The sequence below is a fragment of the Stereum hirsutum genome (genome assembly GCF_000264905.1).
Source record: "Stereum hirsutum FP-91666 SS1 unplaced genomic scaffold STEHIscaffold_4, whole genome shotgun sequence".
Lineage (NCBI taxonomy): Eukaryota > Fungi > Basidiomycota > Agaricomycetes > Russulales > Stereaceae > Stereum > Stereum hirsutum.
In genome coordinates this window covers 2,532,799-2,558,274 of record NW_006763134.1, presented here as the reverse complement: position 1 = coordinate 2,558,274, position 25,476 = coordinate 2,532,799, and the positions used below count along the sequence as shown (strand labels likewise).

The window sequence follows — 25,476 nt, the reverse complement described above, 5'->3', positions numbered from 1 at the left end:
GCGACTTCCCGAGGCCGTCCTTGGTGATGCGCCCATGCGGCCTTTCGCGATTCTGGATCTGTGTGCTAGCGCTGGGAGGCTCGAGATAACCGTGCTCAGAGTCTAGGCGAGTTGGCTCCTGACAAAGTTGGCGAGTTGGATGGAGCAAGACGGTAAGTGGTGGTATCAGGGGATAGACAGGCCGAGTGGAGATGTTTATTGTTCTGGGGGATTCAAGGGTATCGGGAGACGTTTGTGCGTACGGAGTTTCCGGCGGGTTAGCGGTCCTTTGGCCTTTGCGCGATGGATGCCTTGCGGCAATTCTGGGTTGTCTCAAAGGATTGCAGCTCTATCGATCTATCGAACTCGTGATCGATGCTTATCCGTAACCTCCATTGCACTAAATGCGTCGCTCGGGTTAGACGGTGCTCCTCTTGACCCATTAATCACCCCATCAACCTCAAATAACATATTGACATCGCATCTGACCATGTGTTCCTCGTTTAAAAGCAGGTCCCTCACCGGCTTCACACCGTCCTTTGCCCCTCTTTGCCTTCCATCATCGCTAACACGACAACCGACCATGTCCGAGAAAACAGGTCTCATCGACTTTGCGTACGGTTCTGAGACATTCCAAACCTACTACAAAGTTATCGGAGACCTCTCCTCGTCCCGAACTCCTCTCGTTGTCCTACACGGCGGCCCCGGTATTCCCCACTCGTACATGTCCCCGCACGGCTCCCTCTGGGCATCACACGGCATCCCCGCCATCTTCTACGACCAGGTCGGGGTCGGTAAAGCTACACATCTTCCACACAAACCTTCCTCGTTCTGGACCGTCGAACTGTTCATGGACGAACTCGACAACGTTCTCGCACACTTCGGCATCGCAGAGAACTTTATGCTACTTGGCCATTCCTGGGGCGGAATGCTAGCGGCGGATTACGTCGCCACGAGGCGTCCCAAAGGGCTCAAGCGCCTCGTGCTGGTCAGTGCGCCCGCGTCGATGCAGCTTTGGGATGTGGGGATAGAGAGGTTGCTGGCGTGGTTTCCAGAGGATTTTGTGAAGATGTTGAAGAAGCATGAGGAGGAGGGCACGACTGATGCCAAGGAGTATCAAGATGGGGTGATGGAGTTCTATAAGGTGCATGTTTGTAGGACGGATCCGTGGCCTGCGGACCTGGTGGCTGCGTTCGGGGCCATGGAGGAGGATAGCACGGTTTATAAGACAATGTGAGTCCTTCATCCCTCGTCTCACATGTTTACACCCTCGAATGGACGCTTAGCTTACTGACGATTTCGTGACGCGATAGGGCCGGACCTTCGGAGTTCAACATCACTGGCTCATTGAAGACGTGGTCCGTCGTGGACAAAATCCATCATATCAACTACCCAACGCTTCTCATTAACGGAGCCGAGGACGAAGCGCAAGACTTGGTTATGGCTCCGTTTTTCGAAGGGCTTGCGAAAGTGAAGTGGGTCAGGTTTGCGGAGAGCAGCCATATGGTATTTTGGGAGGAGAAGGAGAGGTATTTGACGGTGTTGGGGGATTTCCTGAAGGCATGAAGGTTGTGGAGTGGACGTCACCATAGTAATGCAATGGTACGGGTCTATCTGCCTCGACCCGATTATCACGATGATGAATACTGATGAATGATACGTAGTGCCAGGAATCGAACAGCGTGAAGAATACAATGATTATGACGTGTGCAATCCAAGACTCCAGACCAACCGGCAGTCCTCGTTCGTGACCTTCGGCAACGTCAAACAGCTTGCATGAAACTCTCAAGAGCGGATCTCAAGACTGCTTTTCGCGCACGATGAGAAAACGAGTGGTGCCTTTATTCGCTCAATTCTCGGAAGTCGTAGCTTGGTATTCGTCCATATGCAAGAAGCGAATCGATGTCAACAACATCGCCTGCCATTCTACCAGTATGGATGTGGGATGTGAGCCGACGTGCACTGTACACGGAAGTTTGAACGCTTTCTGCGCTGACGAAAGTCTGGTTATTCTCACTACCGTCCACACTGTCTTTTAATTCGGCGATGTATACGACATGGGTCTGCTGGTGGAGCAAAATATCACTGGCATGGGTAGTCTCTGAACCAATTTCAGCAGGATTATTGTCAATACCGAAATCATTCCAACCGGAACTGTCTCCTGGCTGTCAGGATATCTACCTCATTCTTTCCACGAAGCCGTTGAAAGAGATACGGAAAACATTGTATATCGCCAGCATTTAGACACCAGAATCACACGAAGGCTGCATGTCAAAGTTCTACCTCCAGGTTGAACGGCTCCTGGTACGTTTAATTTCGCCTCGATGCACTGTGGTGAGGTCATCCTGACTCCATTCCGCCATAGAACGCTCTCTTTGTCTAAAGGCTTGGGGTCAAGGTCGATGAAACCCGAGGTACGCTCATCACGAGGAGATGACCTTAACGGCACCTGGAACTGAGTTTGCTTCCATACTGTCTACCGTATCTCAGCCGGACACTCAAGTCGACGTATAAACCGAACAACAACACAACGTTGACTAGAATGGAATGTTAGGCAGGTGTGTGCCGCGAGATGTATGTGAGCGTGGAGGTATGACCATGCTGCGTCATAGTTGACGGTGACTGGCCACCCTATCTTTTTTTCCTGGTCCTCACTTTCAAGCCGGCCCGAAATTGTATCGGTACGCGGACCATTCAATCTTCGTCTGTGTATAAAAGCTAACTTACCGCCTCTTCGACAGGTCGTTCCCGCACTACTTCTTATCTCACACTTTACCTCCATTTCGTAGACCCACAGCACACAATGGCAGAGGCAGACTGGAAGGCCTTCGTCGACTTCGTCGACAACAAAGACAATGTCACACATTTCATAGACCGCCTACGGAGTGCCGTAGAGATTGAAAGGTCTGTGTTGTTATCAGAGCCCCTTGATATGCGTACTGAATTGAAGTTCGAAAGCGTCTCTGGAGACAACACTCTTGAGGGCCGAGGCAAAGTCGTCGATATGGCTCACTTCCTCAATAAGGAGCTTGCATCCCTCGGAGTCGAAACAGACCTGGTCTCACTCGGTCCACATGTCGACCGCGACGAGCTGCAACTCCCTCCGGTTATTGTTGGACGTATAGGGACTGATCCGAGCAAGAAAACCGTCCTGGTCTACGGACATTACGACGTGCAGCCAGTAAGTTTTGCTCTCCAATCCATACACGCGATGTGCTCATGCTATCACGTTCAGGCTGCACGCTCCGATGGATGGCACTGCGAACCATTCCAGCTGACGGAAGTCGACGATATGCTCTACGGCAGAGGCAGCACCGATGATAAAGGTCCTGTACTTTGTTGGGTGAACGTCCTTGAAGCCTTCCACACCCTTGGAAGACCTCTCCCAGTGAATCTCCGCTTCTGCTTCGAGGGCATGGAGGAGAGCGGAAGTCAGGGCCTGGGAGATTTTATCACTTCAGAGGTCAAGAAGGGCGATAATGGATGGTTCGACCACGTCGACTGTGTATGCATCGTAAGTAACGTCATGCTCTGGCATCTGTACTCCATCTTCTTATTGTGTCCCTGCCCGTCCATTAAATTGCACACTCGTGCCTGGAAGTCGGACAACTACTGGCTCAACAACAGGACGCCGGCGTTGACTTACGGCCTCAGAGGCATCGTCTACTATGGCATCACCGTCAGCGGACCAGAGAAGGACCTTCACTCCGGTGAATTTGGCGGCATGGTCTACGAGCCAATGACCGATCTGTTCGCGGTCATGAGCCAACTCGTCAATACGAATGGCAAGATCAAGATTCCAGGACTGCAGGTAGACCCCCCTGACGATGAAGAAAGGTGACCCATCGTCCTGTTCACTGTTACCCGCGCCAGTTGCATCTCGGATTGATACTGATTTTTACCAGGAAGCTGTACGAAAAGCTAGACTATTCCGTGGACGATCTGAAGGACGCAGTTGGCGGTGTCGACATTGGTCTGAGCGACGACAAGGTGACCCTGCTAATGGGACGAATGCGGGAGCCATGTCTGTCAATCCATGGAGTTCAAGGTGGCTCTTCTGACGATAGTTCAAAGACGGTCATTCCTCGCTCGGTCACTGGAAAGTTTAGCCTGAGGTATGTTCATATACCTTTCTCTTTCGAACAGTGATCTGACGTGTTAGGACTCAGGATCGTTCCTCCCCAGACTCCGACAGATGTAGATCGAAAAGTACGCGAATATGTCAACCAGAAGTTTGAGGACCTTTGCAGCAAGAACACTATGGAAATTAGTATGATTGGTGAGGCCGGTGAAGCCTGGGAGGATAACCAAAACCATTGGAACTATCAGGCGGCTGACCGGGCGACTCAGGTACTTGTATTTCACTACGCTTGTCTTTCCGGTCGGTGCTTAACCTCAATCTTCTCGTCCTCTAGCGCATCTATAAAATGCCACCTGATTATACCAGGGAGGGCGGGTCGATTGGTGTCGTACTGACCATCGCAAAAGCCGTCGGTGTTAACATCTTACTACTTCCCATAGGCCGCGGGGATGACGGTGCTCAGTACGTGCCCTACACTAGCATACTTTCCTGATTCTATATGTACCCATCTTCCCATTTTTAGCTCTACCGACGAGAAGATCAACAAGTCAAACTTTATAGAAGGAGTGAGCGTCAATGTTGTCATATTTTGCTTCCCGACATTGAACTTTGGTCATCGCTCTTGCAGACAAAGCTTCAAGGGACTTACCTTTATGAATTAGCGAAAGCGCAATGAATTGTCATTTCTGCATTCCATGTCACTCAATGACCTGTTATGGAGTTTCTTGACCGTCTGGAGCTGTCATACGTATTGGCAGAAAGAGCTGTATTTACCAACAACCTGATATAGCCAGTGTTCCCCGAATCTCCGCGCACTCATACTTGGTATAGATGAGCGACACTGTTATTCAGCCAATATTTAGCTGTCCATTCAGCTTCCCTGAATCTCTGGACACTCTTTGCCCGATGATGTGCTTTTTACTCTAGCGGTACTCCCTCCGAAAGAGACACAGACTATATAGTCGCAAATTATACATGTGCTAAATTCACAGGGCGTTCATTTTACCGTATCTCCGTTTTAGCAATAAGTTTCGGTACCTTGTCGAGCGTGCAAGTCTATATAGTCGGACTGCACAAGCGGCAGTTTCTGTTGGGGCCAGCATCTCGACGATGAAATGGCATCGGTGCATCGATACTTCTCGTATATTGAGGCCCGTGCATACCTCCTGTTTACAGCTGGGTCTGCTCTACCCCCATGATCGTGTACTGACTTGCACCCTTCGCTGCTGACGGATGCCTCCATCGGCACGGATGAGTCGTGCATGCCTCGTAAGTCTGCAGGAACTGAAAGTGTATGTTTGTAGATTCTGCACTCAGCATGTTTTAGCACGTGAAATTCTCGTCGTTCGGAGAATTCTCAAAATATCTGGGAGCATTCTCTATGCTCATTAGAAGACCTCTTATTAGATGCGTAAGTGTAAGATCTGTACAGTCCATGCCGCAGTGCTGTCCAGAGATTGCAGCATTGTGCTAAATCTGGCCTTAAACTCTTTATCCAGTGGCACCTCATTTTTGACCGAAAATCTACGCCAGTATAAGCACGTACGACTGGATCAGTTGTGTACTATACATGGCCAGCCGGCTTCAGACATATTCAGTTGACCTCTCGATGAAGATGCATCTACACAGCTATGATACCAAGAAATACAAGAGTTTCGTTTTCTACCTGTCTCCTATCATCTTCACCCACCACAGCTCTCTCGTATTGACGAACTAGCATAGGAGACACGTCCTAGAAGAGAAGATTGATACAAGTCGGCCACCCACTCGTCCATCCTCGATAAATACCCAGTCTCTCACCTCACACCTCTGGGAAACCATGAAACGATTGCGAAACGGAATTGCTGGGCACGCTTGAGACAAGCGAGTCGTTGACAGTGACAGGTGCGGACGTGTCGGGAAAGGTTCTAGGGTCAGATGGATTCTAAGCGGTTCATCAACCGTTGAAGCATGGTCAGTATCGCACAGAATCTGTCTGCCTGAGTGAAGGAGAAGTACATAGTATTGAGCCTGCGAAGTTGACGGTATTGAGCTTCGGCCATATCCGGCCCCTGCTCCTAATTTCACATTGCTCAGTGGCTCCACGAGTATACTTTGTGAGGTCGGCGGAGCTGATGCCACGACAAGAGGATGTTGGGTTGTTTTATGTCGTTTACGTATGTAGATTACTAGCGCAGCAATTACCGATAAACCCAGCACCCCACCCACTACTCCTCCAGCGATCGCACCGGTATGCGTTTCATGACTGGGACTCGGAGGGATGGCAGAAGAGGAGCTCGCGGGGATGGTCACAGTGACACTGGCCGTTGATATTGACTGGAATACACTGATTTGAGGCGATGAGGTTGGGGTATTAGTTGTGCCTGTGGGAGAGCTTATTCCGGTACTCTCAGGCGAGTCTGATTATATTTAAACCTCCGTCATCCTGACTGACCAAAGGTTAGCCTACTCACCACCAATGTTTGCGGCTGTAGCAATGCTCCAGGTACTGTTGACAAAAGAAGCCTATTTTTAAGACATCACCAGGGGATAAATCAGCAATGAGAAATCAAGAACCATAGTGAGGAAATTTACGTCGAAAGCCCAATGAGGCACATTGGTTTCCCCAGGAATCAACCAATGATCAGGGAGGCTGCAACAGGCGAACTTTAGTATAGTGAAAATTGACATTATGCTCTATATACCTTCCATCTTGTGCGACAGACGTGCAGTTTGTTTGCCACCATTCGGTCCAGCTGCAATCGACGCCTGTGAATACGGGCCCCGAAAATATAAATCTAATTGCAGCATACCTCAGCCAGTTTCCAGATCCAGGCTGACAGGCCGTGCAGGCACTAATGAGAGAATAACCAACGGTGCTACAAAGGAGATCGTTGTTGTCCTGTTGTGATGCTGGGCCGTCATAGTAGTAACCAGCATCAAGAGCATCAAGTACAGCGATTTCTGTAGAATATAATCAGCATGGCAGATTGAACCTTTACGGGGAAAGGAATAGGGATATCGCTCACGCCCTCCTGTGCCAGCGAGCCACCCCCACACTAAACACGGGCTTTGACCAAGGGAGTTGAAGCTCTGAGAGCGTTGGTGTTCAGCGGAGGAGTTTAACATATGCACCGTGGTAAACATACCCATTGCATGTTCCCCGCAGTACAATTAGGCTCATTATCTTGCGCTACTGCTATGAGCACGATACTGAACAATATAGGACAGAGGCATGTTAGTGTTGAGGGATGCATTGATAATATGATGTAAGGCGGGGCGCAAGCGGGGCGACAGTGCGCAGGGGCTTTTCGTCGCACTGGGATTCTTATACGCTCGGACGGTCAATAACTTCCCGCTTTGCCACAAATGCTCTCGTTACCTGAAGCGGATACACGAATGGGAGGATCATGAGAATCAATCAGTGTGCAGTGCTTTATCACGGACATTTCCTAGCTCCATGAACTCAGCAAGTACCTGTTAGGGTTCGCCACGGGTCTAACTGGGGTACGACTTTGAAAACCACACCCGTACCCGCTGTGCCCATACCCGCAAGACCGCGGGTTTTCACGCGCGGGTTTCAGTCAATTAATTCATGAAAATAGCGAATAAATATTCGAAGATTTGTGGGTGCTTAAAACACCAGTTTGGGTGCTCGGGGACGCCACAGAGCACTCGGAATATTTCTCAAAGGGCAACCAAAAGTTGTGGGTATGGGAAGGTCGAACCCGTACCCGTACCGTGCGGGTACGGGTCCAAAACACCGCGGGTATCTCAATACCCGTGGCGAACACTAGTACCTGTATTGCTATAATCTCTGCGCATCTCTACGCATCTCACAAGGTGGTCACTAAAGGGCGGGAACAAGGCGGGACGCCCCCCAAAGATGCGAATAGTCTAAGATCCGTGATTTGTGCAGACTTGATATATATATATAAAGTCTCTGATTGTAACAAATCTCGAACTGCCGCAGCGGATATCCTAATCCTAGCAGAGCGTTGTGTACTTGATGGAGAATCATATATGGTATTCCGTGACAAATAGTATCATGATTGACAGAAAGTGCGGGTGGAAGGATGTTAGAGATCAGTGGCTTGATTCATGAGATGATCGCCCCAGAGAGAACGGTAGTACCCGCCTAGCCATTGTAGGGTGGGGGTATATCCTAGGGGTTATACGAGGGTTACAGAATCAAGGTAAATCTACAAGATAAGAGACTACTGTAATATGTATACTCCTACTATTTGTTACAACTAAACAACAATAAGTATGAGCTGCAAGCGCGAAGACGACGAGTCGGCGAGCGATCCAGGGAAGGGTTTTTGGAGAGCATGAAAACATTATCGAAACCGCCAACGCTCAAAAAAGAGAGCGGAAGTGTCCAAGAGATGCGCATAGTACAAAATGACAACATATTCGACCAACCTGGGACTCGAACCCAGAATCTCTAGCTAACACGGATTCAGACTCCGCCGGAAACTAGCGCGTTAACCATTACGCTAGCCGGCCGATGGAGAAGATCCCAAATGCAGACATGATATACTCCAATTAAGCCTGCTTTTCTCTCAACCCTTCTCGTCTTCGATTATTGTTCGATTCTATCGGGACTGCGTAGACAACCAATTTGCGAAGAAAACCTACCATGTCGAGGGGTCAGCAATTCGTTACAACATTCCGCCATCGGTACTCTGATATTTCTACGATTAGTACTTTGTTCCTTCGGTCTTTCTGATCGAATGTCACAATGGTGTGTATCATCAAGGCGGCGGGAGTCTAACCAGAGCCGGTACGTCATTTTCTGTACGTCGTTTTCTGTATGACATCTCATCACCCGTCTGTCCGGTCGTTTTTTGCGATCCCGTGGTTTATCTTGGACTCTTCATGAACGCTCGTATTTCTTCCGCATCTGGAGTACTCAGGTATACTACTGAGTGTCGTATAATCTGGAACCTTGCAGTGTACTATAGAATGCCACAACATCATCTTTCACAGCAGTATGAACCTGGGCGAGGTAGATAAGTACTCGGTTTATCGAGCACAGCGGGAGAGAAATGATCCTCCTTACTTTGATTCTGAATCATAGCCGCATTGGATACACAGCACAAATTGCGCCACCATCATTTCCTCATTTTTGTTCTAAATCTTGGTCAATTCTGATGACCATGGGCGGAACAGATAGCTGTTACGGATTTGGCTTTGAGCTTCCTATAAGTCATGGTCTGAAAAGACTCTGCATCGATGCCAACCTTCTGTCTCGGGACCTAACTGCACCTTCCCAATGTCTTCGTCAAACACTACAGCGAACTGCACATTGCATCAGCAAGACTGCATCTCCCCAGCGCGGGCCTCTCACGCTCTAAATCGGTCTATACGGTCTTATCGCTCTGCGCACTTAGACCGCACCCGATTTCGTAGACGCGCTAGAGGGTGGTAGGTAGGTATATTACACGGAGCGGTCCCAGTAGAGTGGGCTGGCGTTGCAAGAGGTTCTACAAGCCTTTTTTTTAATACCTAATTTTGCTGGAAAGTCGGCACATGGTGGTTTCACTCAACCACGTACAGCCTGTACTCAATCGTTCCCTATCATACTAGTATCCGGTCGTCCCAGTCCGACGACGTCTCTTTACCGAGCTGACACTTCGCAGAAGAACATACCGAGCAGGCTGACGACGCGAAGGGGTGCGCTCTTTGCGCGCTGATGGGATGTTAATGCGGGTGAAGGCTGGTAGTAGCGTGGGCAGGCATTGAGCAGGGAGAGGTGCTAGTAACAAGGTCCTAACGCCTGCCCTAAACAAGCACGTGAGCCAACAACGTCCGTTGATTTGTGCTTGGCAGCTCGTGGGCCTTTGATTCGAGCGCGTCTGTGCCTCTCCTCTTACCGTCATCTTCTCAATCCCCAACTTCGCGGCCCTCCTTACCATTACCTCCCCATCTATATTAGTATCCTCTGAAGCTCGCTCTATCATAAGATCGAAGCTAGTTAACGGGATCAAGCCTTTGAATGACCCCGGAATGTACGAATGGATGCTGCAACCCTCTACCCCGACCCGGTACATCGTCGGTAGTAAGCTCGACTGTCGGCAAATAACTGACCTCTTATGTATCGCGTTCGAGTTTCTACGGTGGTACACCCATCTCTCAGTTTCACTCTCGAACCACATCTTGACGTTGGTTCTCACGCTGATCGAACACATGTCTTTGAACATCCAGGAAGCCTTCGCGGAATCTCCCCTCTGGTTGGCCGTTACCAAGATATCAACCCGCTCTACCATCCCTCCAGTTGACGGGAAACACTAATTTCCGATGTCTTTTGCTCTTGGGGCCATCTCATACGCTGAATTTGGTCCCTTTCTGCGGACAGCGTGGGCTAACGGGACAGTATCGGTGCACAGGACTCCTTCACCGTTCTCATCTATCGGTTGTCTCATACTAACAACAGCACAATACTCCATCAGGCCAGATGACAAAGATGCGGGAAGGTGAGCTCTCATCACGTTGACTTTTATATCTCATGATATGTGACGACGACGGGCTTTGCCCTTCGATGGGGCATGGTGTGTGGTGCCCAGCCGCTATGTAGGTACATCCAGCCTCGTTCCTGTGTACTGCATTGACAATGTTCACGAATCATCATATTTTAGACAAGTTTCCATTGAACAATGAGCAAAATGTGATCGACACGTAAGTTCACATTATCCTATTGACTCGTCTACGCTTTGTGGTCGATGTACCTGTTCACTGACCACGATGACTATACTTTAGCTGCACATAGCCCATTGATTGGCCTAGCATTTCGATAGGTCCTTCATTGGTGGTTCGGAATCGTTTGTGTATGCTCAGAATGATCATCTGGAACCACGAGGTTGCCTGAGCGCTAGTGGAAGTTTGGTGCGAGTGTGAGGGACGAGGTAGACATTTCGAAGCATGACGAATGGCGGGAGTGCAGACGAGTGCATACAGTGGTGCAGGTATGTAGGAGTTGTCCGTTTCGTACTGTAGTGTACATAGATTTTGTGTATATAGTGGTCCCGGCCATCTGCTCCCAAATATAATGATTTACCAGCTACTGTGAACCCTGTATGATGCTCTAACATATTGCTCCAATACGAGGAGCAGCTCTTTGAGGCTCTATGGCCACTCTAGCCACAGAGCTACCAGTGCTCAAATTTCTGTCCGGCGGTTCCTTAGAGGCCAGTGGCGTGGTCTAATTGGTCTGAAAGCTCTATTCCTAGACCGGATAGACGCGTGCGGTCTTCCTGATGTGAGCTTGTGGAACTGGGTTAGTGGCACGCCTCAATAGTTTTTCTCTGACTCATGAACACTTTTGTGCCTCCATTTCCTCAGACAAACAATAGTCTGGGGCAAAGTCCTTGCCAAGTAGCTGAAGTCATATGCGGTGAAGTCTTATCCTGCCTTCTCTTCTTTATTCACCGCTTATATCTAAGCATTTCGAAAGACTTGAAGATACCGCCACTTATTCAAGGGCAAGAATACAATAGCATCCCCTTAAATTGGACAAATAACTGGACATGCAGCTCTGTGTTTTACTCTCTTCAGATCTAGCGCATGCGGCGGGTGTCAAGGATCCGCTTGGGTGCCGTACGTTTTCTGTGCTCATTGATCATAGCTCTTCAGCTCACATCGTGTCTGAACAGATGGGATGAGCTTACCCAAAACTGCAGCAACCGGCCCAATGGAACGTAAGTTCGCAGCGGTTTCGTCTCTTGCACAATTATTTTGCGCTCAAATATCAAACCTAAATCAGCTTCAGCTTCTGTCAACGACTCGATTAGGGTTCTCTAGGACGCGCTTGACTTGTTGAGACGAAGCTGAAGAGGTGGCTAAGGGAGGAAACAGACCAGAACAAGTCTGGAGATTTATTGTAGTGTAGCTACATGTTTTTATACATTCAGGCTTAACGAAACTACCTAAGCATGAATTACTCGAATGAATGAGAACAATGAGAGAATAATTGCGCGATATAGAAAGCTAGCCAATAAAATCAAGAGCTTTCTAAGCAATATTCAAGAGTAACGAATAGAGAGACAAGGATAAGAAAATGGCTCAGTAATCGAGTACAGTAATAATCATGCGAGCATTACAGAGCAGCACAAGATCAGAGACCGCTCGAAGAGGACGATAAGGAACGACGGAGAGATGATCTCGATAGAGATCAGTGAGGTGGCCCGAGCTGGGTGGCGTAAGTAAGATCGCCGGGCCGGCAGCCGATTCAAATCATCGCTGATTTGACTCGTCTGCAGTCTTCGTGGCGAGGGTGTTTTTGTTTTTATTTCGCTCATGCATTCGTAGGTAAGAGTACTAATATATTTTATAGTACTACAAAAAGTTCATAACATGACCCTCTTTCTCAGAATCGACGTCCTCGTCGATCAACTTATCATCAATATAAAACCGTGAAAGTGCGAGAACAAAGACGCACAACGACGAAGAGAAATAAGATGTTTCATAAGATCGTAAAATGTTTAATTCATAGCCTGACGCACGAGTAAACAAATTGTAAAGAAGAGCTCTCTCTTGTCGTGAGAGAAGAAAGAGCTAAGTATAGCAAAGGAATAAGAGGCAGTCGATAGCTAGATCGAAGGGCTCGTGTTCCATAGAGAAACAGCACCGTTCAACCAGCGCGGAAGCGCGGAATTATGAACGGATCGTCCTCGTGAACTTGCACGAGAGCGGTAAGGAAGGGCGGCGTGAAGTTGGACATGGGCGGCAAATAGATGGATGGGCCACACTGTGGCGTTTAACCCATCGGTGGGCTAATGCGTCATGTGGTACCGGGTTCCGAGAATGAACGAAGGGTTTGTGCGATGGCGCAAACGTTGGGCCGACCCTGAAGATGAATATCGACAGGATTGTTGTAGAATAAACGGAGCTCGTCTTGAGCTCGTCCGAGACGATAGCCGGCCGGATGAAGACGTTACGCCGAAAGAGGGAAGGAATGTCGGAGGAGTTTCATGCAGAGTTCGACGAAGTTCTACAAAAAGTTCATAACAGCTTCTTACCAAACGTGACCAACCCTGGTGTGATTATCCCAAATTGGGCCTTCGTCCCGGTGCCTGTAAGTCTCCATAAGTCTCCTCTCGACAATGACCGGACTTTACCATCGAGCTAGAATAGAGAGTTTTCGCCACCCGGAATCTGCCGAAAACGCTCAGATTCTCCAGAACGCGGGATGCATTCACAAGGTGACAATGGCGTCCTTGCCTCTGGCAGGTCTAGCAGAATGTAATGAGTATCACATGTAGAAGACTCTCAAATATTTTCACGATTTTCAATGCACGAAATACCGTCGAGTGGAAGAATCTGGATACGCCAGTCCAGAAAGATTTTCCCAGATTCTGGGTGGCGAAAGCTCTCTAATGGCACATGGAATGATACTAAAGCGCAGTTTCTTGGCGGCATGTCCATCACTCAGGTTCACAGGGAAGCCTCTTGTCTGACATTGATCGGATCTCTAATTGCTCCAGATGCTCTGTGATTAGAACCGCCTGAGAAGATACTGATTGATACAAGGCGATGCCAGTATCCACCTTGCATAGCCAGAGGACACCGTAACTCTTCGTGACCTATTTAAATCGTCTTCTCTATCAGTACTTGCTCAGTATCGATGGAAGCACTTTGAAACAAATCGCAGGCGTGGGGAACACAACTACGCAGACCATAGCATTGATGCCTTAATGGTTTGGAGTCTATCTTGCACATACTTGTTCGAGCCCATCACTTCACACTAGTAGGGGATGGCGTTTAATAATGCAAAGCTGTGTTGGCCTTGTCAAAATTGCAAGCGCCTTCCCAAGATATATAAATAACAAGAACATCCGTGCTCTGCAGTACGGAAACTATATCCACCCATCCGCATCGCTGGCCTCAAACAATGAAGCTCGGGTACTTCTCTTTCATTATTACCCTTGTCTTTGGCACGGCTATCGTCGCCGAAGTTCTCTCGATACCGTCCATTGTTCTAAGAGAGGCGAACGCTGCGCCATGCGCTGAGGATGACTTCCAGATTGGTTAGTGAGCGGTCTGAAAGAGCTTTATCGGTTGCGCTGACGATCCCATCCTGTTTGTAGATGGACCTGACTGTGGGCCATAAGCGCATAAGCATTAAACATTGGTTCGACTTGACTTCCCAAAAGGTAGGAACGCAAACAAGCACCTTCAGATATCTATCTTCTGACTCATCGCTCTTCAAGACTCAGTACATGTAGCGTTTTTATGGTAGTATTCGCATGAGAACTAGGTTCTGTGCAGCAATCAAGGAAGTACTGAGCAACGGAATTCTATTCTATTCTATTCCGTGTTCGGTCAAACGGTGCTGTGTTCCTCATCAGTACCAAAGAGCCCCCCTACTGGCTTTGCTTTGTCAGTGTTTGTTCTTCCATCGGCACTGTTTTCTCATCCTCGGTACCCGCCAATGAACGTGTTTTTTCCGTTCTAGTTCGTTTTATTCTTGGCCTATCTGACTTCGGCAATCCACTTGTCCGACGCTCTTCCGACATCCATAATGTTTTAGACTCTGGCTCTATCTCTGGTGGTCGCTGAAATAAGGCCCACAAGTGTTGTCATTCGATGCAGTCGGAGAGTCACTATGTTCTCAACGCTACGATACCGGATTCCGCGAAAAAACTCCTGACTGCTAATAGTACTGTATTTGACTGCGTCATCGAGATGGAATGTTTTACCACATTAAACATAGGTCATATGCTAATCTACATATCATATGAATCATGATAGACATTGATTAGTCATTAGTCCTCTCATACAACTATACAATCGACAGGTTGAGCTGGTGTCCCTTAGGTGTGGGATGATCTTGTTCGGAATTATTGGCATGTTCCGCCTATGTGGGGATTTTAATTACCCCAAAGACCTTCATAAGCTCTAGCCACACAGAAGAATGACAAGTTCAGACAGATTAGACTGACCTGCTTAGCTCGTTCGGGAATAGGTATGTCAACACTGGCAGAGGCATCCAGGTAGTGAGAAACGCGGAATGGAGGGACTATGGAACGGTTTCGAATACCCCCTGCATGGCCGTCCGAGTAGCTACTCAAGGCCTGGATGGAGAAGTCTGATGTACCTTGGGGAGCTCTTCTGTTGGAAGGCGAAGACCGCGTATTAAGTGACACGAGTAGAGAGTTTGTATACAATCTGGACCATCCAAGAGATTAGGTAAGAATTCAGTTGTAATAAGTATGAAACTTCCAGTTTACGTGCCTGGAGATCAAATATCCCCTACAGTAGGATGGTCAATATCGTCAGTTCGAGGACAAAGGACAAAGCGAATGAAAAACTAACATCAACGCGAAAAAGTTTGTTTCCGGAAGTACGAGGAGGACTATGATGTTGACGATGGATGTCATAGCGGTTACTCCATTGGTTCCGACCGTAAGTTTTATGAGTCTGGTAAGTAGCCTGTCCGTTTTCATATTCTGGTACCCAATATTATTATTTCGGGCGGAATTGAGCTGTCATTTTTGTTATCAGCATGACGTCTGAGAGACACAGGTTGGATTACGAACAAGGTAGACCATACTGAACGCTATCATGGCGTCTGTGGCAATGCTTGCGGATAGCCATACCTATACTGAGACTTTAGCATAATACATCTGCTTTCTATGAACAGTGTAAATCCCACCAGCAGCACGGTCGAAACTGCATATCCAAAAATCTGCTGGACACTGGTTATAGAGAATATCTGTGACAACCACGCATCAGTGTGTGTACGCAGCGAGACCATCCACCAATATACATACCAGTATTCCCGACACAATTGCACTGATCGCCTGAAGCGACCCGATCTAATGACACGTCAGTCTGTATCCGGTGGGCTCCAGGAGGCATAACGACTGTACCGCCACAATCAGGATGCCAATGGCCGTCCAGGTTCGTGATTTCCCCAAAACTACAATTCTTCGCGCGTAGAAGGCCTGAACCCAGAAAGCAACTGTACAGTTATATGACTCAGTCAGCAGCGCGACGTAAGAGAATGGAGTTTAGATCTTACTGATGCCACTAATGAGAGGGATGCAGCCGTACTCCCAGGTTATGCGCTCCAAGGCAGATACCTGACCCCAACCCGAGCTCAACATATGCCATGCTTGTCTGGTGAAAATCACCGTCAAAAAGGTGTCCAGGATAAACGTCCCATATACTTTGTACGATTTAATTTCAGCCCAAAATCAGGCCAATATCAAATAATAGGCGCACCAGTTATCCGAATGAGCAGTCTATCTGAGCTATACGAAAGGGAGTATATATCTGCCATATTTCAGCACAATCGTGTTGTCAGCAAAGTTTTCTGTGGTAGTGTACTAACATATTTGAACAACTAGAGCACCGTAAAGCCCTGATGCAAAGAGATTCCCGATTAACTGACAGAGACTGATGTCAAAGGAGCTTCCGACGGAAAACAAATTTGGATCCCTCACCATAGGCCCTACACTGAACATTTCGCGTAAGTGTGTCAAAAGATATTACACGTGAGGCGAAGTCTGCTTACAGGAGGAGTGTCGCTGTAGATACACCTTCACTGGAATCCAGGATAGTATCGCTAGTCATGGTCATAGGCGAATGTCTGGTATAGAATGGCGTCAATAGCATACCCAACATGCGTAGCGCTATAAGTATACGGCGAAAGGTGAACGCATCATTTTTCACATCCGAAAATCGGTTTATACTTGCCATAGCGATTGATCTGACCTGAAACGCCGAACACAGTTGATGATGAGAATCAAATCCTGGCTACTTTCAATAAGGGTGCGGTTCTACTTAGTCTCACGATTTAGCGCACCTCGCGCAAGACCCCTACCCCTGAGTCGTTGTTTCCAACAGAACACACTAGATTCTAGCAACCGAAAATTGAAATTCTTGCATACATAGCATTAGGGACTACGGACCCCACGATTGAATAAACGTTCCTTCTCGGGACTATGTCCAAACGACGTCTCGCATGTGATAGTGCAAAGATACTCCAGTGACAGATATATTGTATCTCTGCATCGATCACTTGACCACCAATTTGGGTCTTATAAATATGGGTAAAAATCCCATTTTCATATAGCATTTTTAACGTCGATAGTGATGCTTCAATATCATGAGGATGCTTCTGCGAACGAAGGGCGTCATCAGCATTACAAGATTGACGTGAAGGATAACAGGATCATCCCATCGCTTGCTGAGAAGGTCACAGGCAGAACATTATGCCGCAGTAATCGTTAACGATATGGGTATGAATCAGGAGAACGCCATGCACCTGATGTATGGGATGACCGCTGGAGAAGGCACTAGGGGATTCCATGGTGGCAGCTCAAATTTGCGTTCAGATCCGCGTTTAAGACCGCGGCGCGGCTTTGAGGCTTAAACACACGCTTCAAGGTCCCGTTAAACGATACCGTGGACTCCGCTAGTACCACAAAATCTACAAACAAGGAAAAGCGGAGCCTAACGGAATTCTCACAAATGGCGCAAACGTGGTCCGCTCAGAGATATTAGCGGCAATAAAGATGGAACTCGGCGCTTGATGCAGCCGTATCAGCGGACGATGCCTCGGATCTGTTCCTGGATGAGGGCGATGGATGGTTCTGAAGGTGAGAAACTCTGTGTATTTTATGAAGTGTGTGGGATCGGGGGTACCGCCATCTTCGCAGCGTCGCAGAGAGTTTACAGACCTCAAAGCTTTGACGAGAGTGCTCCCACAGACACCTCCTTTGACCCCTCGGCTATCGACTAACATCATGCAACCACTCTTTCCTCCTCCATCCAGACCTTTCCTGCCCATTCCTGAGCTCATAATTCGAACTGCTCGTACTCATCCGGATCGAGAGATAGTTTTGAATGTACAGGATTTGGCGCCGCCTGAGAGCAGTGCCGCAGTCACGCTAGTAACATGGAGACAACTGCTAGCAGACGTGAAGCTTCGCATGACCAGTCTCGTTCACTCGACTGGCCAGGGACCTCGTCGCAGAGGTGAGAGTGATGTCACTGTCGGCCTGCTCTCGCACAGTGGGTATGATTATTTTGTGACTTGGACCGCCATTACCATGTTACGTTGGACGGTAAATACTTTATTTTTACACAGACACCGCGATTATCTGAGATTCGCTTTTCTCTCCCTGTCAAACACAAAAGGTTCTCCTCATCTCAATACGGAATACACCTCCGGCGATCCAGCACCTCATGTCTCACGTTAATGCCCGATTTTTACTCGTCGGGAACGATCTTCTCCCGCAAGTGCAGGAGCTGGTCAACGAGCCTTTTAGTATCGTCCCGCTGGACGTGATAGTCAGCTCTTCGGAGACCCGGAAGGTCGAAGACGGATTGTTAGGGTGGGACGACGTTATTCCTATGAATCACGACAAAAGCAAAAATGGCTACGCCGAGGAAATTGGAAGGCATTTCACGTACTTGCACACGTCAGGCTCTACAGGTACAGCTCCATATTCCCTCATTTATCTTACACATTCTCAAAAGATTGTTTGTAGGCCATCCCAAACCAATCGGTTGGACTCACGAAAACATGTATACGGCATGCGTCTCCGTAGGCAAGGACCGAAAATCGAGGACTGGTCGTGTATTTTATACACCAATGCCTTTGTTCCATGTATGCAATCTAATACTCTATACGGATGGACTGAATTAATAAATTTGTCATCAGGGAGCAGGATTCATTGTTTCATTCCCAACCATCCTCGGTGTCGGTGGTATTTTCACCTTCGTTGAAAGCCGTCAAGCAATCTCGTCCTCTAGTTGCCTGCGGCATATGCGCATTCTTGCAGAGCACAAACCCGACGCTTTGCTACCACCTAGCATATTAGAAGACATGATCATAGAGAATAATAACGATCAGAACCTCCGAGTACGTTAGCACGCCCTTTCGTTGACTTTCCCCTGCTGACTTGCTTGAAGACCCTACTCGATATGAACTCGATTCTCTTCGCTGGGGCTCCCCTTCGTACGGATATTGGCGACGAGATCACACGCAAGGGAGTACGACTCGTGAACTGCTTCGGAATGTAAGACATTGCGACAAATAACATGAATTCGTCTCATTGATAAAGTTCATAGGACCGAGACAGGACCACTCTCAAGTTTTTGTTACCAAGATAGCTGTGATCCGGCAGACTGGTCCTACATTGAGATCAACGAGGAAGCGTTCAATTTTGTCTTCACACCCATGAAATCAGACGGTGCATTCCATAGCCTGATTATAACGGTAATTTCTCTCCCGCTTATGTCTCACATTTTCTGATGCGTCGACTAGCCGGGATATATGACTCCTATGGTTCTCGACAGTCAAAACCCTGTCGGCATTCGCTCTAGCGACAGGTGGGTACAACACCCAGACCCTGGGAAGGCAAGACTTTGGAAAGCATCGGGCCGAAACGATGACGTTGTTCGTCTTCCTATCCAAACCAAATCCTGTTCGCTCATTCTGACATTATTTTTACAGGTGGTATTGAGTAGTGGTGAAAAAACCGACAGCGTACAACTCAGTAAGTATTCATTGACTTGCAAAATGAATGGGGACTGAAGTCGGAAATGACGCGATCATCCTGTAGCATCCCTGCTATGCGCCTCTTCCCTGGTCTCGCGTGCATTAATATTTGGAACTGGACGTCTCATGAACGGGGCCTTGGTCGACCCTGCCCCGGAAGCATACTTGGCACACGGGCCGTCCACGTACCTCGATCTACTATGGCATTACGTTGTCCAGAACGTCAACCGCGTCGTACCTCATCACTCTCGTTTGATTCGTTCGCTCGTCCTTGTCGTCAATGAAGAAAAGCCTCTCCTCAGCACCGATAAGGGAACAGTTAAGAGGAAGGCTAGCCTCGAGCTTTACGCGGCTGAAATTGACGCGGCTTATCGTGACCTAGAGGACGGGGAATCCGGAGACTCGATAGGGTTGTCTCCTGTCCAGGGATATGAGGCGGGAAATGTAAAATCGCTTCAGTCTCGCCTTTCGACTCTCCTGAACGACGTACTCGGGGCCCAACTCGGAATGGGCGACGACTTCTTCGCGGCTGGCATGGACTCATTACTAGCTATACAGTATCGTTCCGCCGTGTCGTCCGGTATAAAGAGTTCCGGATACAACGGTACCTTGCCGAGGAACATCATCTACATGCATCCGACAATATCCGCGCTCTCAGAATGTATCATCTCTATCCTCGCCAACTCCCCCGCGCTTTCGAGCCCTCCCGAACGAACGAATGCCGTGAGGTCAATGCTGGAGGACGCTATCAATGCCTACAAATCGAACTTCAATCAACATCTCCCCGATCATTCTCCAGCTATGTCTTCTGACGATGAGGTATACGCAGTCACAGGGACAACGGGATCGCTTGGCTCGTTCTTCGTGTCTCTACTGCTGGACCTTTCGACAGTGCGAAAGGTCTACCTTCTCAATCGTCGCAGTCGGTCTACGTCGTTTGCGCGGCGCCACGAGATCTCCTTCGAAGAGAAGGGCCTTGATTTCGGTGTCCTGCAGAAGGCGTTGGATACGGGAAGAGCAGTCTTCGTCGCAATCGACTTGTTGCAGGCTGATTTGGGTATATCTGAAAGCATTCGCCACGAGGTATATCATTCCAATTGCTCGGTGTAGTCTCGTCGATTAGCCATTGAAATAATTTACTCCTGTCCAGATGCTCTCTGAGGTCACGCATATCGTTCACATAGCTTGGTTGCTCAACTTCAAGCTCATACTACCGTCATTTAAACCTCACCTCTCGGGCGTACGCCACCTGCTCCATCTCACCCTCTCTTCCAAGCGCATGACGCCTCCACATTTCACATTCATCTCCTCTGTGGCAGCTGTAGGACAATGTGCATCCTCCGATCCCGTTCCAGAAGCGTCCATCTCGAGCCCCGAAGTCTGTCTCGATCAAGGGTATGCTATGTCGAAGTACTGTGGAGAGAAGATCATAGAGCTGGCTGCCAAGGAGCGTCCGGAGCTGCGGGCGAGCATCGTCAGGACAGGACAGATCTCTGGGGCAGAGGGTAACGGTGCTTGGGCGCGGTCAGAGTACATGCCGACTTTGATGAAGACCTCGGTACAGATCGGCCTCGTACCGGACCAGCTCCCTGTGCGTATTCCTGTCCTACCGATTTTCGTTAGCTCCATCTGAGCTTATTCGTGGGTTTACATAGGATGTGCGCTGGCTCCCCGTCAACGTCGCTGCTAAGGCCCTCTATGCGCAAATTCAACATTCTTGCTCGCAAACGACCAGAACCGACGCTCATCTCACGTTTTACAACCTCGAGAACGGTAGTAAGACACCATGGAGAGACGTGACGAACGCTATCATCGAATTCGGCGCCAGCGTCTCTCTCGAGGTGAAGCCCAAGCTAGTCCCCATGAAAGAATGGGTGGAAGCAGTGAGCCGCGCACCGTATACCTCAGCTTTCCAACTCTTGGATTTCTTTGAAACCTACGCGCAGGGGCGATTCATGCCCACATTGGATCTGAAATATAGCAGGCAGGCAGCGGGCAGTTTGGTTGATCGCGATATCGGTGAAGAGGTCATCAGGTCTTATGTCGCCTTTGCGTGTGCGGACATCAACAAGAACTGAAGTAGTTCTGGATTTGTCTACGTGATAAAACCATGGGCATTACTTGTGGCTCTCTTTATGCATGGTGCTTTGTAATACGTATCTGCGCTCGTATGTACGTGCTCCCGAAGAAATAGAAGAGGTCGCTTTCAATAGCGTTTGCATACCCCGGTGTTTTAAACTATTTGTCATAACGCGAAACATTCCTCTAGGCCTTGAGACGAGCTCAAATAGTTCTCAGCGTTCGGCATACGGTCGCCCAAGAATACTCGGAATCAAATCTAATTGACACCGCAATGATGAGGGCAGACTCGAGAGGGAAACCGACGGCTGTTTTTCCATTGCGCCCAATTATTTCTCTAAGGAACAATATTTACTGTTCCTCGGCGTATCAGGTCTAGGTGCGTCCTTCGACTCTTTCTCGAAACACCCGCGAAGGTGATCATTACAAGATATCGAAGGGATCCGGACGACACAATATCATGACCGAGACAGCCAGGTAGAGCTAGGACGTGGGTATGCGTAACTCCAGATGATATATCGGATGGATACACGAACTGGTCTAATCGGCGACGTTATGCTTGATCCATGTGGAAACTTTAGAACAGACCACAAGGAGCCCGGGACATGGTGTGGCACTCAGTGTATAGGCACTGCGCTCAATAGTTGCAGCGATATATACATATATTATGCTATGAGGTTGTTGACTGCGCAACCACACAGATTTATGGATGGCTATCCCGCAATCTTCCCTCTTCGAGAGCGGATAGTCAATGTCAAGATTGGCATGGATGAGGCAGAACATCAGCATGCAAGCTTCGATATAAGTATCAGCTGCATGGTACTGACCGCCCACCCAGAAGGTTAATCGTCAGGATAGATATTCATGAAGGCTTTCAATGCGCCGCTTGCGGTATACGGATCGAGGAACGGAACATATTCGAATGCGACCGCAGGTGTTTGTCTATTGTTTGGGCCACATTGACGCCACACATCAACATAGCAGCCCCAAGACGAAATAAGCCACAGCACCGCGGCCGACCGGAGCTCGACGATAGTTTTCTATGAGTCTCTGGAAGAAGAGTTGTAAGTTGCGTAGAAAAGCGACATCAGACGACCGTGAGCTGTTGAAAGCGGTTGGTACACGGTATTCAAGAGTCGATTCCCAGAACAGGTGCAGCCATTCATCACCGGGGCAAACCAAGAATAAATTGACTGCAAGCTGCAGACGACCGAACAAGAAAGCGAGCAAGTTACACCGCGCGTCGGGATTCAGGAGGAGGCTGTTCGATGTGGTGGTCGACGACGAGAGCGGGTGCGCGTCACCAGGCGCGACATCGAGAATTCCCTCGCTCCGATTGGCCACGGGACTTCCCGGTACCCCCAAGCCAAGGTTTCGCTCATCGTCTGAGACAGCGCACAACCTCTCTACCTCACCACCACCGACGATGTTGAAGGCTTCGCGGGCAGCTAGTATGCTTTTTTCAGTGCCTTATACGACTTTTTGCTCATTGGCGTTAATGTCGCTTCCGCAGGAGTCTCATCACGCTCGCTGAAGCCAGCTCAACGACGCGGACTTGCCACCGTCGCCGATACTCCTGTCAGACGCTATGGAGGTCTGAAGGACCAAGACCGTATTTTTACCAATGCTTACTGCAAACATGACCATGGTCTGAAGGGTGCTCAGGTGCGTTTTATCTTTGGTTGGTGTTGAACGATATGCTGACCAGACCTAATCAATACATGTTATGTAGTCCCGCGGCGACTGGCACCGGACGAAGGACATTCTCTTGAAGGGCGACTCGTGGATTATTCAGACTATGAAGGATTCCGGTCTTCGAGGTCGTGGAGGAGCTGGTTTCCCCAGTGGTTTGAAGTGGAGTTTTATGAACAAGCCAGGTTGGGAGAAGGACAAGCGGTGCGTAATTTCTTGCTTAACCCGCTTTACGTTCCCTGCTGCTGGTCGGTACTTGTCAGCACAAGCACTGTAACGTGCAGCGACGTACACTTTGCTGGCCCGGTCACTGCTTGGTACATGTAACGCTGTAACGTCTAAGCAAGATAGGGCCTGCAACAGTCTTCCTATAATCGTATCCTCGCTGTTCGTGCTCATTGTTCGGCTCCGTCGCTGGAGGGTGGGCACATAGCTTGTTGGTCGAATGATTCATGACCACTGTGCCATTCCGGCAGCCAATCGTTTACACCCGCCTTATCCCCAGCTCCGTGCTCCGTACTCTTCGAGACCAGCACACTGATCATTATTTTCGTAGACCTCGCTACCTCGTTGTCAACGCTGATGAAGGAGAACCCGGAACTTGCAAGGACCGCGAAATCCTGCGTGGCGACCCCCACAAACTGATCGAAGGCTGCCTCGTCGCCGGCCGCGCCATGAACGCCACCGCCGCCTACATCTACATCCGTGGTGAATTCTACCAAGAAGCCGCCCACGTCCAACAAGCCATCAACGAAGCCTACGCTGCCGGTCTCATCGGCAAGGACGCCTGCGGTTCCGGCTACGCCTTCGACGTCTACCTCCATCGCGGAGCCGGCGCCTACATCTGTGGCGAGGAGACGGCGCTGATCGAGTCTATCGAGGGCAAACAGGGCAAGCCGAGACTGAAGCCTCCGTTCCCGGCGGATGTGGGGCTGTTTGGGTGCCCGAGTACGGTGGCGAATGTGGAGACGGTGAGTGTGGCGCCGACGATTTGTAGGAGGGGCGGGAGCTGGTTCGCGAGCTTCGGGAGGGAGAGGAATCAGGGAACGAAGTTGTTCTGTATTTCGGGTCATGTGAATAACCCGTGTGTGGTGGAGGAGGAGATGTCGATTCCGTTGAAGGATTTGTTGGAGAAGCATTGTGGTGGCGTGAGGGGTGGGTGGGATAATTTGTTGGGGATTGTGCCCGGTGGAAGTTCCGTGCCTATCTTGACGAAGAAGCAGAGTGGTGAGGTTTTGTGAGTAACGTCTCTTCCTCGCAGAATCTTAATGTATGAAACTGACGAATGGTTTGTGGGTAGGATGGACTACGACTCGCTCAAGGATGCTGGTTCCGGTCTCGGAACAGGTGCGGTCATCGTCATGGACAAGTCAACAGACATCGTCAAGGCTATCGCCCGTTTCTCTTCCGTGCGTTTCCCCCCCAAAGTCCTCGTTTCTTGCATCGTCCACTAACGCACGATACTATCTAGTTCTACAAACACGAGTCATGCGGCCAGTGCACGCCTTGCAGAGAGGGTACTACCTGGATGATGAACATGATGAACCGTTTCGTCGAAGGGCGTGGCCACCAACGGGAGATCGACATGCTTCTCGAGCTCACGTACGTTTCATTTCCTTTCCCGTCTCTCTCGCTCTCTCACTCCCTCGTCCCCTCCTTCCCTGCATACGAATGCTTACCAACTGCCACCCACAACAGCAAACAAGTCGAAGGCCGCACGATCTGCGCCCTCGGCGATGCCGCCGCCTGGCCCATCCAAGGCCTCATGCGCGCCTTCCGCCCCGAAGTCGAGCGCCGGATTGCAGAGTTCCGGGCGAGGGAGGGCGCAGTCATGTTTGGCGGCAAGATGGTGAAGGATATCGACCCGACGTTGGCGGTGCCGGATAATTTGGGGGCACATTTGAAGGAGGTTGGGGCGCCGGCGGGGGTTTAAGCGTGAGGGAGGGAGGACGATAAAACGGGGGATTTTAGTTTACTCTGACTGAGCGTTTCTCGATTTGTCGTCTGGTGCATCACATTTTTATGGTTCGTTCATCATCCATGAGAGCCTAAGACCGTTGCACAAAGCTATATATGCCGTCGAGACGCTGGGTGTACTGAAATGAGCTCGAGGATAGAGGTGCCTTACTTGGGCTGTCAAGCGTTCTATAAA

The 25,476-nt window shown here is 49.3% G+C and overlaps 6 protein-coding genes and 1 non-coding gene across 7 annotated transcripts; 5 read left to right on the top strand and 2 right to left on the bottom strand.

Moving 5' to 3' along the window:
* Positions 1-562: 562 nt before the first annotated feature.
* On the top strand, positions 563-1,683 carry STEHIDRAFT_145973 (proline-specific peptidase; the record flags this gene model as incomplete). The annotated part of the gene is made up of 3 exons (XM_007302154.1): positions 563-1,212; positions 1,293-1,581; positions 1,644-1,683. 2 exons carry the CDS (start codon positions 563-565, stop codon positions 1,543-1,545), a joined length of 903 nt encoding a protein of 300 aa, XP_007302216.1. The 3' UTR covers positions 1,546-1,581; positions 1,644-1,683.
* Positions 1,684-2,911: 1,228 nt separating this feature from the next.
* Positions 2,912-4,736, top strand: STEHIDRAFT_53320 (Zn-dependent exopeptidase; the record flags this gene model as incomplete). The annotated part of the gene is made up of 8 exons (XM_007301490.1): positions 2,912-3,160; positions 3,215-3,493; positions 3,581-3,816; positions 3,885-4,094; positions 4,149-4,329; positions 4,395-4,522; positions 4,584-4,626; positions 4,689-4,736. The coding sequence occupies 8 exons, from the start codon at positions 2,912-2,914 to the stop codon at positions 4,734-4,736; spliced, it is 1,374 nt and encodes a 457-aa protein (XP_007301552.1).
* A 3,720-nt stretch (positions 4,737-8,456) lies between these two features.
* Positions 8,457-8,548, bottom strand: STEHIDRAFT_t105. Its single transcript has one exon. It is a non-coding gene; the product is annotated as a tRNA-Arg (tRNA).
* A 5,383-nt stretch (positions 8,549-13,931) lies between these two features.
* Positions 13,932-14,150, top strand: STEHIDRAFT_155051 (uncharacterized protein; the record flags this gene model as incomplete). Its single annotated transcript, XM_007302153.1, has 2 exons — positions 13,932-14,067; positions 14,128-14,150. The coding sequence occupies 2 exons, from the start codon at positions 13,932-13,934 to the stop codon at positions 14,148-14,150; spliced, it is 159 nt and encodes a 52-aa protein (XP_007302215.1).
* A 1,025-nt stretch (positions 14,151-15,175) lies between these two features.
* Positions 15,176-16,325, bottom strand: STEHIDRAFT_155050 (uncharacterized protein; the record flags this gene model as incomplete). The annotated part of the gene is made up of 9 exons (XM_007302152.1): positions 15,176-15,208; positions 15,271-15,292; positions 15,356-15,525; positions 15,580-15,639; positions 15,696-15,755; positions 15,814-15,858; positions 15,913-16,004; positions 16,065-16,211; positions 16,268-16,325. The coding sequence occupies 9 exons, from the start codon at positions 16,323-16,325 to the stop codon at positions 15,176-15,178; spliced, it is 687 nt and encodes a 228-aa protein (XP_007302214.1).
* A 1,910-nt stretch (positions 16,326-18,235) lies between these two features.
* On the top strand, positions 18,236-21,631 carry STEHIDRAFT_109576 (acetyl-CoA synthetase-like protein; the record flags this gene model as incomplete). Its single annotated transcript, XM_007302151.1, has 10 exons — positions 18,236-18,485; positions 18,541-18,659; positions 18,714-18,914; positions 18,965-19,071; positions 19,124-19,271; positions 19,320-19,451; positions 19,509-19,551; positions 19,618-20,636; positions 20,704-21,144; positions 21,209-21,631. The coding sequence occupies 10 exons, from the start codon at positions 18,236-18,238 to the stop codon at positions 21,629-21,631; spliced, it is 2,883 nt and encodes a 960-aa protein (XP_007302213.1).
* A 1,405-nt stretch (positions 21,632-23,036) lies between these two features.
* STEHIDRAFT_167184 (NADH-ubiquinone oxidoreductase) lies at positions 23,037-25,387 on the top strand. Its single transcript, XM_007302150.1, has 7 exons — positions 23,037-23,083; positions 23,146-23,297; positions 23,365-23,528; positions 23,881-24,561; positions 24,625-24,733; positions 24,796-24,926; positions 25,023-25,387. Exons 1-7 carry the CDS (start codon positions 23,059-23,061, stop codon positions 25,255-25,257), a joined length of 1,497 nt encoding a protein of 498 aa, XP_007302212.1. The 5' UTR covers positions 23,037-23,058; the 3' UTR covers positions 25,258-25,387.
* The last annotated feature ends 89 nt before the right edge of the window (positions 25,388-25,476 follow it).

Coding starts and splice junctions, on each gene's coding strand:
- STEHIDRAFT_167184 (XM_007302150.1), top strand. CDS start 23,059: ATGTTGAAGGCTTCGCGGGCAGCTA. Junction 23,298..23,364: donor ATGGTCTGAAGGGTGCTCAG/GTGCGTTTTATC, acceptor CATGTTATGTAG/TCCCGCGGCGACTGGCACCG. Junction 24,562..24,624: donor AAGCAGAGTGGTGAGGTTTT/GTGAGTAACGTC, acceptor GTTTGTGGGTAG/GATGGACTACGACTCGCTCA.